Source organism: Fundulus heteroclitus, chromosome 14 (genome assembly GCF_011125445.2).
Source record: "Fundulus heteroclitus isolate FHET01 chromosome 14, MU-UCD_Fhet_4.1, whole genome shotgun sequence".
NCBI classification, from domain to species: domain Eukaryota; kingdom Metazoa; phylum Chordata; class Actinopteri; order Cyprinodontiformes; family Fundulidae; genus Fundulus; species Fundulus heteroclitus.
The window spans coordinates 4,534,602-4,548,819 of record NC_046374.1 but is presented as its reverse complement, the minus strand read 5'-3'; the positions used below and the strand labels follow the sequence as shown (position 1 = coordinate 4,548,819).

Sequence of the window (14,218 nt, the reverse complement as noted above, 5' to 3'; positions counted from 1 at the left end):
GCCCAGAAAGGTGTACCTGAGAAACTCCCAAGTTTCCCCCCCCAGCAGATGTGACCCGAGCCGCGTGCACCGGGTCACATCACATTCCGTGACCAGTCTGAACGGTGCTGGCGCGTGCAGCAGTGCAAACTATAAATCAGTCTGCTGCTCTTCCACATGCGCACGCACACCCACGCACCAGAGCTGCGGTCATATACGGTTCTTACACACATTTTACTGATAGTAAAACAAGGAATCGGTTGTTTCTAGCTGCCAACAGCTTCCCTTTAGTGCAGCCACTTTGTTCGAGCCTGTCTGCTCCTCTCTCACATCATCACCCATCCAAACAGCGAAGAATGCGGCAGCGCTGCGCCTAAAAACGGCACTGAAAGCCTCTTCGCAGCAGGACAGACAGGCCTGACACTTTGTATGTCTTTAATAAATACTAGAAGTCGTGTTCTAGGTCAAAGCTACACTGAGCGAAAGTTACAACATTTAGGTTTCTACAGTAAGCTAAGCTCCTCCACTACATGAGAGGGAAGTTTCACACAGCGACCCACAGAGTTTAAACCAATCCCAGCTGCGCAAAACCAAAAGGTGCGTTTCGCTATTTTACTCACCTAAACTGTTGGTGGAGGAATCCATAATCCAAAGTCTAAATTTCAGCTTGAAAGGTGATGTTTGTGTAGATGCAGAATCCACCCCAGGCTACGGTGAGTTTTCCATGCTGAGAGAGGAGTGTCGCATACGCGCACACACCAGTAACGTGTCAATCTCCAAATCTGCGCGCATATCAACACCGGAAACGCGTTTCCCCCTTAAATAAAACACTATTCTGACTTCAGACCGAGTAGGGATTCCATAAGAACTAAATCCACTAACAACTCTATAGTAAATATGCATCAAGGGGTTAAAAAAGAAACACGTCGCTTGATCTTAAAGTTGCCTGAAAAAGACACTCAACCCCATTTTTATCCTAAATATATTAATCTCAGCTTCTGTAATTGTAATCAAACAGATTTTAAAACTGTTATGTACTACATAAGAAAAGCTTCTCAACTTTTTAAACCAGTGAAACGTAACAGGGAGTGTTTGTAGTTAATAGACCTCTCTCGCCACCACATGGCAGTTAGTGGTACTGCACCATTTTAAGTTTTGGGTGTCGCTTAAATGTAAGCCAAGTTTATTTATGAAGCACTTTTCACTAACAAGACGATTCAAAGTGCTGTACTTGAAAAATGCATTACAAAAACATTACAGAAGGTCGTTTGAGATTTTGAAAAGGTGCATTTCAGTTATGGCAAAAATTAATTAGAACATTTCATATGTTTGTTTATTTTTATTTTCATTTCTTTTTTTGACATTCTTTAAACATTCAAACCTACAAAACGGAAAATGGAGATATGACTCATTGAAAACCACACATTCACACATACTTTACTTGAACTCAAGTATAAATTGGCAGACAATAATAATATACACAGGAGTATTTACAACACAGTACAAAACAGCTTTTAGATTTTTTTATATTTATATAAGATTTAAATTTTACATGTTCATTCTCTAAACTATTTATATAATGTTCCCAAAGATGATAAAAAGCATTTTCACTTGCCTTTAGTGATGTAAGTCTTTACAAACATATACAATTTACCAATTCTCCAATCCACATTGCTCAGTGCATTCATATTCCTCCAACACAGAGTCACCACTCTGCTGACCTGAACGAGTGCAAAGTCCAATAGTTTGACCTTTTTTATGAAAACTGAAAAGTCTTCTGGGTATATTCACAAAACAGAGAGCTTGGCATTACAGCATATTTTATCTTGGATTCCCACAGACAGTGGATCAGAGTACCCTTTTCGGTGAAACATTTCAGGCATAAATCTGGAATGCTGGCTGAAAAGTAACAAAGCTTTACGGAGTTATATTTGTTCTCATTAGTTATCTGTAATTATGTCTTTCAGCAATTCTTTTTGGCTCTTCAGACAAACCTTGTTTCATTCAACTTCAGATGTGTCTTCTTGAATATTTTTCTCCAATCACGTAATTTCTCTACTGAAAATATAAAATAATTTTTAATGAACATTAACAAATATGGCTGCACGTTAGAGCAGTAGGTAGCACTGTTGCTATGAAGCAAGAAGGTCCCTGGGTTCCAGTCCTCCCCTGGGTCTTTCTGCATGGAGTTTGCATGTTCTCCCTGTGCATGTGTGGGTTCTCTCCAGGTACTCCGGCTTCCTCCCACAGTCCAAAAACATGACTGTTAGGTTAATTGGCTTCTCTAAATTCTCCTTAGGTGTGAGTGTGTGCGAGAATGGTTGTTTGTCTCTGTGGCGACCTGTCCAGGGCGTACCTCACCTCTCGCCCATTGACAGCTGGAGATGGACACCAGCACCCCACAGGGGATAGACATGTTAGAAAAGGGATGGATTAACAAATGCATCATGTTTTTTTTTAACAACACATTCAATTTTGTGTCTTCTTCAGATTTTCTCTGATTCACACAGATGCTCTAAAAGATCAGTCATTAAGAGTTTTAAATATCAGTAAGAGCATCTTAGAAATGACACAATGGTGGATGTGAGGAAGACACAAATGTTGACATGAGAGAGGCAGAGAAGGATTAGGAAATAAAGATATTCAACAACTCGAACAGAAACATACATAAACAAAGTCTCATGTCCAAAATCATGAACTGATACTATATCACTATATAAATAAACTTAAGTTTATTTATATAGTGGCTTTCACAGAAATAAAGTACAACATGAGTTACATTGAAGTTATGCATAGTATAAAAACCGGGATATAAAAGGACAATAAAATCATACATAAAGGCCTGGTGAAAAAAAATGGTTTTCAGTTAGTTTATAGAAGCATCCACAGAGTCAGCAAAGCCAAGTAACAGGGGCAGTATTGACTGAAATGCCCTATTCCATTTAGTTTTTAGTCTCAAGGGACAACAGGGAGATTGTGAGCTTGGGATTGAAGACCACGAGCGGTTAAAAGTGGACAAAAATAATCAGAAGGCATGTAGGGCCCTGTAGGTGACAAGAAGTACTTTATTCTAAAATTCACTTGGAGCCAGTGGTCATATGAGAGCTTTTACTACATTTATTAAGAAGTCTGCCTACTGCATTCTGATTAGAAATAGCATTACAACATGTATAAAGTTGGTACTATAAGGTACTAAGCTGGTTCAATGCATATGGTGTTACTGTGCTTGATTGGCCGGCAAACTGGCCTGACCTGAACCCTATGGAGAATATATTTAGTGTTATCAAGAGGAAGATGAGAGACACCAAATTCAAGAAAGCAGATGACCTGAAGGCAGCTATCAAACGCCCCCTTTCCATTAGAACTAACTCAGAGTGGTTCACTACAGGTGAACTTGCTTATTTGGCTTTTCCAATAGTAATGGTTATGTAGAACGGTTACTTTTTTTTAGTACCTGATTCAATGTGGTTGTAAGTGCAGTGGGTCGGCCCGAAAACATGAAGTAAGTCAGTCACTGATTCGCTAGGGGGTGGAGTCAGATCCGCCATATTTTTAAAAATCCACACAGCAGTTATATCATTAGATACTACAAGAAGATGGAAGCCCCATATCAATACCATGGTCCAACACACAGGTGCACAGATTTTTGATTTTTGGCGGCTGATGAAAAGCGTTATGCGTCCGACTTTTTGCGCTGCCTTGCTATGTCGGCTGCACCCACATTGCTGTGGTACACAGCTGTAATGGAAAACCACCTGTGTAGAACTGAACCAAGCAGACCAGTACAGAATCAAATCCATGTGTCACTATGGAAATGGGGCATACCTGGGCTTCCATTATACATTAGCAGAACCACAGGCTGATCATCTCTACACTGCAAAAACTGAAACATGGCAGCTGTCCACCTTTTAATAACGTTTAATTTTTTGTTAACACATAAGAAATATTACTTTTGTGAAGAGAAATAGTCTTTTATTAACCAGATGTGGAGGCCTCTGGGTCCAACTGTCCCCCTCCTACGGTGCTGTCATTGCAAGCATGACTCAGCCTCCTGGGAACAATACATGGCCATCAAAGCACTAATGATTGGTTGGTAGTCTGATGGTCCTCTTTTGCATGTGAGCAACCAGTTTTGGTTGTCACTGTTAAACTTGTTGATCCACCAGGCGAAGGTACTGCTCATAAGGCCGAGTTTACCTGAAACTCCTCAGACTGAAGAGGTCTCTTGGAGAAGAGATGAAACGTTTCAACGGAGAACAACCCATCCACAGCACCTTCTCAACTTTTTTTTTCTTTTTCTACCTTGATTATTGAGATGCATCAGGCCACATAAAAAAGGTGTTTGTTTTGGTTAAACATTAGTAAATATCACATAATTCAAATACCCTTGTATGGTTAAAAGTCCAAAGACAATTCTTGACTATGGTCAACAACAGTATTTTTCAAAATAGGCCCATTTTGGGAAAAAAAAGAGTAGACCAAATGTTTAAGTTAAACAAATCTTTAAATATGGCGTTCAAGATCCCCCATCTCGGCCCTCCCCTCCAACATGAAAAGGGTTTGGCTGCTTACACAACTTCTGTCTTTGCATTTAGAATTGAAAATGCTCTGTGTACCACAGGCAGATACAGGAAGATCTGCAGCCTTGGTCCGTTTGCACTATAATCAGGTGTCACATACAGAGCTGGACCTCTCATCTCTGTTTCCTCTACTCTTATGGCGCTAACTACAATTTCTGCCAGGAACCTGTTGTGTATCTTTGCTGGTGAAAGTCCTAATCAGAACACGTCCAATACATCACATTTGAGGGCTGATAAATTTTAACAGCTGTGCTGTTCAGTAAGTTGCTATAAAATGACCTTGTAATATTTAGGGTGACCATATTTTAATTTGCAAAAAAAGAGGACACCTGGGCTAGTCGTGAACCCCTTTAATGATGTGTTTTTACTTAAAGAATAATAATAATCTTAAAATTATTTAAAGTATACCTTCAATTTATGTTAGAAGAGTGGATGACACCAAACTTCATATAACCTTTTATAATTCAACAAGTATAAAGAGGACTTTAAAACCACTGGTATTTATTAAGAATAGAAATCATAACTCTTCAGGGTTAAAAAAAATTACTCTGTAACAGTAATGGCCCACTTTTTGAGTCATGCTGGACAAATATGAACAAAAATCTGAAATATTATTCTGAGAAAACAAGTAGTCTATTCTTTTATTTTCTATGTAATACTATGTAATACTAAGCAGTATCAAGACACTTAACTTTACCCTACTAACAAAATTACTTATTATTATTTAACTTTTGTTCTTCATTCTCCCTGTCTCCCCATCCACAATTTGTTGTAGAGCTGCCTTTCTTGTAAATAGTCTGTTGGTGTTTTACTATGGATAAATATATCTGCCTGTTTTGCACATTTCCTGAGGTCACTCTGCTCCATTGCATACTGCTTTGGCTTTTAGATTATGTAATTTTGAATAACTAATAACTAGACAATTGTTTGTTCTTATGTTGCAAACTTGCCCTTACTGCACAATCTCCTGTTCTTAATTTTAGTTTTTACATTTCTTACCCTTGTGTTTATCTTTTCTGTTTGGGTGTCACTTGGCTGCTGATACACCTGAATTTGGCCACTGTGGGACAACAAAATTTTTTTATTCTATTCTAATCAACATCAGTTATTGGTTGCTAATAAAATAACCAATCACATGTGCGTGAATGTATTGTGAACCGCTTTGGAGTCCTGTGGGCATGATAAAGCGCTACGCAAGTACAGTCCATTTACCATTTACCATGTATGATTTTATCATGTATTTAACCAGATCTCAGTTAGATTGCCCAATATTTAATTATTTTAGAAAATAATTAATTTACCTTTATACTATACCAGACTGCCTTAAATCGGAGGCAACTGGACTTTTGCTAAGTTCTTTCTGAAAACGTTTCGACACCTAGGAGACTTTGTCAATTCTGGTGGGTCGCACTTGAGCAACCTGCAGTTGGATAGCTGCTGTTTTTAAGGACATGTAGGATCATTCTCTAAGGATGACAAAGACTCCTAGATAGGCGTCAAAACATTTCAGAAAGAACTGAGCAACAGTCCGGTTGTCTCTGATTTATGCCTGTTGTCTGCTGCAATGACCGAGATAGCTGAGAATTTACAAAATTGTTGCAAATGAAAAGTATTGGGCAGATAGGATGGGAAGTTGGGGGGATGGGAATGAGGAGAATGGAGGAGGATTTAGGGGATATAATGCAGTGCTCACCATGTCTTTATTTGGTAAATGTTCATTTAATGTTCTGCTAATTCCAGAATGCCTTGGGTGGGCTTCAGGGCCAAAATAGAGGTGTCAGCCAGGCTTTTAGACATTGTCCCTGGACCCTCAGAGATATGAAGGACGCTTGAAAAAAAAAAAACAAAGAAAGTGTAGCAAAGTAAAGGGGTTTTATTTGTGTTATTTAATCTCGAGTTTATTATTACCACATTATTCATTTAATATTGTTTAAGATTTTTCTCATTTTAGCTGAAAGTCTCGGGAACTATTTGCCGACGCTAATGTTTCTTTTGTTTGGAGGGGAACATTAAAGGTGCAGAACCAGGAGGTTCCGCCGTCTGTCTAACATGGATGCGTCCACAGAAAGCGGCTTTTGAAGGAGACTTCACCTGAAGTATGTCTGTTGGCTCAGCATGCGTTGCTCTAACACGAGTAACATCTACATGAGGAGTTTTTAACTAAATACGTGAACGCGATCTAAGTAGTTTTCCGACATTTTCCACAGCGTGGTTTGTTTTTACGCGTCTGTTTAAAAAGGTTCGGATCAGTGTCGCTTTCACACTCTGAACTACGTTGTTTAATAAAGCATGGCTGTGTTCATGACTGAGCCGTGATCATGTTGGTTCTTGCCAGATGGAAGCCTGTTGAGTGGCCGCGCTGACGGGATGAAGTCTACCCGCTGCCTCCTGCAGCTGCTTCGGTCGGGCCGAACCGCAGCCCGGATCAGTGAGCTGCTCCTGTCCCCGGCCACCAGCCGGCTTAGTGTGCTCCACAACCAACAGCAGCAGGTGAGCTTCACGAACGGAACAGCACAACCTCCAATGCTGGAGATCCTCAGCATGTAAGGAGGACCACATCAGCCAAGGCAGTCACGCGCTTTTCTAGGTCACGCGCACAAGCATTACGGTAGTAACTAAATAAAAGCAACGCTTGACTTGAGTTAGTTGATGTAATTTTTAACGCTTTGTGTAATATCTTTTATTATTCATGTCTGATGGTGAATATGGAAATATATATATATATATATATATATATATATATATATATTTATTTAATTATTATTATTATTTTATTATTATTTTATTATATATTTTTTATTTATTTATTTATTTTTGTTCACTCTCATTAGCCTCAATATCTACGAAAACAAAACGTTTTTTTCCAGGTGACTATTTTCACTTATAGATGACAGATGGAGATCTCCAGATGTTACTCATCAAAGTCCATCTTCATGTGTGGAATTTCAAAATTAATGCCTTCTAAAATCTCTACATCTATTCACTTTGCCCTAAGTTACTGTTAATGTTGCTACAAACTGTTTTTTTTTCAGTGACTACTTTTAATTCACCATAACAGAACACCTCCAGATGCTGTTCAACAAATTTCAACCACATCTGATGTCCATCCATCTATTTTCTAACACGTCTATCCCTCATGGGGTTGCGGGTGGTGCTGGTGTCCATCTCCAGCTGTCAAGTGGGTGAGAGGCAGGTTTCACCCTGGACAGGTCGCCTGTCTGTCACAGGGCAACACAGAGACACACAGGACACAACCATTCTCACACACACTCACACCTAAGGAGAATTTAGAGAGACCCATTAACCTAAGTCATGTTTTTTGGACTGTGGGTGGAAGCCGGAGTCACAGCTAATGTGGAATTTCAAAATGAAAGCCCCTTTTCCTAAGTTGCTGTCAATGTCGCTATTAAACCGTAAATTTTCAGTGGATACTGTCAAATTTGTTGAGCAGCACCTGGAGGTGTTTTACTGTTTTGCCAAAGTAAAATTATTCACTGAAAATGTATGGTTTAGTAAAAGTGACTAAATGTAGGGATTTTGAGGGGCTTTTATTTTGAAATCCCATATCCGATATGGTTAAAATTTGTTGAGCAGCATCTGGGGGTGTTTTACTGTCATGCTGAAGTGACAGAATCCACTGTAAACGTACAGTTCTCTGACTAAACTGCTCTTCATTTGTAGGCGCTGAGGCATTTTCATTGCAGCCCAGCATCTGCAAAGATTCGGCCTGTTCCTGCACGTTCTGTTGATGAGGACAAGACGAACAGCACAAAGTCCTTGGCCACCCAGGAGGACTTGTTTGAGCAGGTGCCCGAAGAGTCCAAAACCAAGGCCACGTTTAACCAAGTGATTGATGTCTTCACCAAGAGGGACATAAGACGGCGTGGCCATGTGGAGTTTATCTACGCCGCTCTGAAGAAGATGTCAGAATTCGGAGTGGAGAAAGACCTCAGCGTATACAACAAACTGCTGGATGTTTTTCCCAAAGAGGTGTTTGTGCCTCGAAATTATATCCAGCGAATGTTTAACCACTATCCCAGACAGCAGGAGTGTGGGGTGCAGATACTGGAGCAGATGGAGAGCTACGGTGGGTGTCTTTTCCTGTCACATAGAGAGCAGGGCTCCAAGTAGAGCGGGATTATTGATGAGGGAAGCAGTTCCACAGGGTTCAGGTTTTTTCTCAATGTCCCTGTCTGTTCTTCAGGTATAATGCCCAACGTTGAGACCAAGGTCCTGTTGGTCCAGATCTTTGGCGAGAAAAGCCACCCTGTGAGAAAGTACCAACGCATCATGTACTGGTTCCCCAGGTTCAAGCACGTAAACCCCTTCCCTGTTCCTCAGCCCCTGCCTGAGGACCCGGTGGACTTGGCTCGCTTGAGCCTGACTCGCATTGCCAATGACCTGGATTCTAAAATCACCGTCTACCAGGTACAGTTTTAGGTTAGCCTAGCTTAAACAGCGTTGGGAGGAATAATCCAGGATTTTTGTTGATCTAACCTGTGTTCTGCTAGACGCTCACACAGTTTTGCAGCAGTATCAGTGCACTTACAGTTTCTGGTGATTTCGGCTGTATTTCTTTATATTAGCCGTAAGACAACTCCAAACAGTTCTAGTCATGGCCTAAACGTTTGGCAGTGGCACAAAATAATTCACTAACTTTATGTTGGTACAGTCATATCATCGGCACAGGTGGAAGCTGTGAAAGCTGAAATCACTCTATAAATTTAGATCACTCTATTAGTTCAGATTACAGCAGGGTAGATGTTAAAAAAACATTGACATCTAGGGTTAGCAATGGTTGCCTTCATCATCAGTTTCCATCACAGGGGGCTCACATGTAGAAACGGTTGCTAAGAAAACTGGATCAAGCTTTGGGTGACCCGAACTCAGGTGGGGACGGAGTGCGGCTAACAGTCATGTTTTAGGATTGTGGGAGGAAGTCGGAGTACCTGGTAAGAACCCACATGCATATGGAGAACATGTAAACGCCAGGCTGGGATTCAAGCCCTGGACCTACCAACCGTGCTCCACTGTGCAGCCCCAGTGCACCAATATTACAACCAAACAACACAAGAGTATATTTTCTGTTTGGAGGAAAACTGAGAGTAGGTGTCAGCTTTTAGTGTGCATATATGTTTGTCTTTGCTGCTTCATTACAATGTTGTACACTGCTTTAGATGTCACTTATTTTTATACTTGGCAACATAATGGCAAACATAGAATATAACATGTTCTCTGTTAAATGTAAAAATCAGTGAAAATGTGGCAGATCTCTAGATTTCTTGTCTAAAATTCATCTAGAATGTTGTTGTGTGCTCTTCCCCACAGCTGCCCTGCACAGACATCACTGAAAGTGGGGAAGAAATTCAGCTTCCACACATAGTAGGTATGACTTGTTCCAAAATACAAAAAGCCTATGTGACGTCAGATATCAAGTAAAATGTGTTTTCTTGAATAAATATTCAATAACTTGAATAAATATATCAGATCTTTTGTGTTTATGTATTGACATTTCTGATGATGTCATGCTCAGGTAAAGAGAAAATGATTGCATGTTTGGATCCGTTTCATATACATTCTGCATTTTGCCTACAGGGATCCAGAGCCCCAGCCAGATGGAGCTGCTGGCCAAGCACAACCCAAACAAGCCTGTGTTTGTGGAGGGGCCCTTCCCCCTGTGGCTGAGGAAGACGTGTGTCTACTACTACGTTCTCAGAGCTGACCCCACCCCACCTGAAGAAAAGGTTTGTTGATCCTCTCTTATTGTTTGAATTTATAGTATCAAATATAATGTCAAATATTATTCTAACAACATCCAAAACTCCAGACTAGGGGTGTCAAACTCAATTCTATATTGGGCCATGTTGGCATCATGAAGTCATTAAAAGGGCCGGTTGCACATGTATAGATGATACTTTTGATTTGATTTCAGTTCACATAGAAGTATAAAAAATGCACAGTAACATAAAAGAAGCACCCTTAGGCCCAGTTTATCTGTAACAAAGTTGATATTGTGGTCAGTTACACATTAAACTCATCATTCTGCATCACTTTTTCTCTTTTTGGACATTTCTGGATTGTTTTAATGTGTTGTGGGAAAACTGACATCTAGTGGCAGGATGCTGTTACTATACGGTTAAAAAAGTCAACATTTGCTGCTGGAGGCACAGTTTTAGCCACTTTCTACAATTTAAAAGGATATACGCCTCTGCTTCATGACATGATTTGCCTTTTTTGGCTCTCGAGGGCCGGATTAATTGCCTTGACGGGCTGGACTTGGCCCATGGGCCTTTGAGTTTGACTTGTGTGCTCTAGACTGATAAGAATAAATATACTAACCATAAAACTACTGTATGTATCTATTCCTGCTCTGCTCCCCAGCTCTGGAACCACCACCCACACACCTCTGACCTTCATAACCTTCAGTCACTTCTAACCTATACTGTATTTTTCTATATTATAAGGCGCACTTAAAATCCTTAAATCTTCTCAAAAATTGATGGTGCGCCTTATAATACGTATGATTACCGATTATATGTGGTACAATGCGTTCAAAAATCTGTTAAAATGTGGAAGTAGGACTTTGCTAAGCAAAGAAGCCGCTCCACTCAATGGATATTTGGAGCATTACCACACACTGTGTCTCTACCTGATTGGACTCCTGAGCTGTCTACAAGACTGCCTGACTGTAATGTCTAAACTAGAAGTGTATTCAAGTAAAGGCCCCTACATATTCGGGCATAGTTCACTCCGAGCAAACTCAAGGCGGACTCCCCACTGACTCCGCGGACGTTTTACCCTTTATAGTCGAGCGTACTATTGCCTACATTTCTTGTGCCAAATTCCTACAATTCCCACAGTTTCTGCCAGTGGGACGAAGCAGCAGAACGGATGGTAAAATGTGTGATTAGCTAGCTGGGCACCTAGAGCTGTTTCTTTTCTAGCAGGCTCCCACCGCACACCTGACAGTGAGAACAGAGAGGGACTGATGCCACGATTCCTTCTGACTGCCTGGTTGGAGCAGCTCAGTGTATCAAGCTCGGTGTCGCATATAAAACGGTTTGGTGTAAAGACTTCTTGCCACCGAGCAGTTTATAGTATGACACTGCGTATGCAGTATTAAAATGTAGCTGTGCAGGTACCTGTATGCGCAGAGTCCGCCTTAGTCCACGCACACTCACGGCTGACTCTCTCCACAGAAGTATGTGGAAGGCCTTTAATCTTTAGCCCTGAAATACAGTATTTTTCAAGTTCAGCTGTAACTGTTCTCCCCACAGGAAGAGGAAGTCTATGATCCAGAGCGGTGTTTTGACTATCCTCTGCAGCTGGATCTGGATTTGGACCGGGACCTGGGGGATGATGAGAGCTTTGACGTGGACGACTGTAAGACTTCTGTAACATTCTACAACCTCATTTGACTGGATCATTGGCGGGAAGTGTGTAACACGCGTGTATTTGTCTTCTAGTGGATGAAGGTCCAGTCTTCGCCATGTGCATGACCAGTCAGGGGGACCAGGTCACTCTGAATCAGTGGATCTCTGGCCTCCAGCAGAACAATCCCATCCTAGGTAAAGTTCCCACTCTGTTCCGTCTGGATGCTGGAATTCAGGAACTGCAAGCGGCAGCGCAACCAGAGCCGGGCCACAGCCATCCACCTCATCCAGAGACCCAAAGGGAAGATCCACAGTCTGATGAAGATCCTGAGGCTGTAGAGGAAGAGGAGTCCAGGAGAAGCCATGGGATGAAACAATGAACTCTTAATGACAGAGACTAAAACCAAGCTTTTTATTGCTGCTAAGAAGTATTTATTTCTTTGGACAAAGTGAGATTTCGGTATAAAGTAGTTCATTTAAAATAACACAAAAGCATCACAACTTGAGATGAGCTGTGAAGATGTTCATGAGGTTTAGTTTTCAAACATCACTCAAAGCAAAATTCTGTGTTTTGTTGTGACACCTCCTCTAGCCTTCCAAAAACAAGCTGTAGGTCCTTTCTTGTGCAGTTATGACAGCTGATGTGCTCTAAATGAAACTATGTACCTGTAACACATGACAGAAAAAAAGCAGCATTTCATTTAAACAGCAGAAATAAATTCCAAATTTAAAACAAGATCAAGAACACACGACTGCTTTAGAGAATACCCTGGAATAAATAACGGTTGCCCGGTTTCAAAGAACTAGTAATGATAATTAAGAATTACATGATCAAAAAAAGTCTGATGAGAAACGTGAAAGCTTTTTACTGTCCAGACCTGCTGGTCAGCAAATAAAACAAATGTTTCAGAAACCTATTGTGTTTTGTAGGGAAGGGGAGTAAAAGCTTCAGTCTGAGGGTTACAGTTTAAAGGTTTTTAAGACGTTAAAGTACTTTCTGCTTTGTTCTGGTCTCAGTTTTTAGACTGATGCCTGGCAGCCTACTGGCAGTGCAGTGGTCACTCCTTTTCCTGTTTTATGCCACCTGATAACACCTACAGTAGTTCCACAATAGTATAGAAAATTTGTAACATTTTTGCAATAAACAAAAAATTACCATCTTTTTCAAAGATGGTCTCTTTTCCTGAATGAGTATTAAAAAGGAACCTGGGGTTCTTCTTTAACTATTGAACAAAATGTATTTAAATGTCATTGGTTGTTCGGCCCTGTGATGGACCGACCTGTCCGGGGTGACCCCTGGAGATTGGCACCAGCCCATCTCTGCCTGGAAAAGCAGGTATCCAATTCAGTCAAGTTTTGTTTATATAGCGCCAATTCACAACATATGTCATCTCAAGGCTCTTTAAAAAGTAATTCAGTCAAATAATCCAGACAAGATTGGTCAAAAACTTTCCTATCTAAGGAAACCCGGCAGATTGCATTGAGTCTTGACAAGCAGCATTCACTCCTGGAGAAGCGTAGAGCCACAGTGGTCAGTCATCTGCATTGTCTACAGATTTGCAGCAATCCCTCATACTGAGTATGCATGAAGTGACAGTGGAGAGGAAAACTCCCCTTTAACAGAAGGAAAAACCTCTGGCAGAACCAGGCTCAGTGTGAACGGTCATCTGCCTCGATCGACTGGGGGTTAAAAAAGACAGAGACAGAGACACAACAAGCACAGAAACACATTGATCCGGGAATCCTTTCTATGTTATATGGTATATGGCCGTCTACCCGGAAATTTTAGAGAACTTCATGCTCCCTGCTGCTGACCAACTTTATGGAGATAGAGATTTAATTTACCAACAGGACTTGGTACCCGCACACAGTGCCAAAGCTACCAGTACGTGGTTTAAGGACCGTGATTGGCCAGCAAACCTGCCTGACCTTAACCCCATAGAAATTCTATGAGGTATAGAGGAAGATGCGATACGTCAGACCTAACAATGGAGAAGAGCTGAAGGCCACTATCAGAGCAAGCTGGGCTCACATAACTCCTGAGCAGTGCCACAGACTGATCCTCTCCATGCCACGCCACATTACTGCAGTAACCCAGGGAAGAAGGAGCCCCAACTAAGTATTGAGTTCTGTACATGTTCATACTTTTCAGTTGGACAACATTTCTGGAAATCCTTTTTTTTTGTATTGGTCTGAAGTAATAGTCTAATTTTCAGAGATACTGAATTTGGGATTTTCAGCAGTTGTCAGTTCTAATCATCAAATTAAAAGAAACACTTGAAATAC

At 40.9% G+C, this 14,218-nt stretch overlaps 2 protein-coding genes across 4 annotated transcripts in view; one reads left to right on the top strand and one right to left on the bottom strand.

Moving 5' to 3' along the window:
• The window catches only part of eml3 (EMAP like 3), a 79,003-nt gene extending 77,986 nt beyond the window's left edge, over positions 1–1,017 (bottom strand). Inside the window, exon 1 of one of the 2 annotated variants that reach the window (XM_012850592.3) lies at positions 600–1,017. In XM_012850592.3, the coding sequence (XP_012706046.2) occupies positions 600–624 (25 nt within the window). In that variant the 5' untranslated portion in view covers positions 625–1,017. The remainder of the gene's footprint in view (positions 1–599) is intronic. The other variant, XM_021309543.2, reaches the window with a different exon arrangement.
• A 5,527-nt stretch (positions 1,018–6,544) lies between these two features.
• Positions 6,545–13,101, top strand: ecsit (ECSIT signaling integrator). Of its 2 annotated transcripts, none has more exons than XM_012850591.3 (8): positions 6,545–6,655; positions 6,895–7,049; positions 8,241–8,646; positions 8,764–8,987; positions 9,888–9,945; positions 10,155–10,303; positions 11,837–11,942; positions 12,026–13,101. In XM_012850591.3, the coding sequence occupies exons 2-8, from the start codon at positions 6,927–6,929 to the stop codon at positions 12,310–12,312; spliced, it is 1,353 nt and encodes a 450-aa protein (XP_012706045.2). In that variant the 5' UTR covers positions 6,545–6,655; positions 6,895–6,926; the 3' UTR covers positions 12,313–13,101. The 2 variants fall into 2 exon arrangements, with proteins under 2 accessions (XP_012706045.2, XP_021165216.2); XM_021309541.2 differs by lacking the exon at positions 6,545–6,655 and adding an exon at positions 6,662–6,798.
• Positions 13,102–14,218: the final 1,117 nt, after the last annotated feature.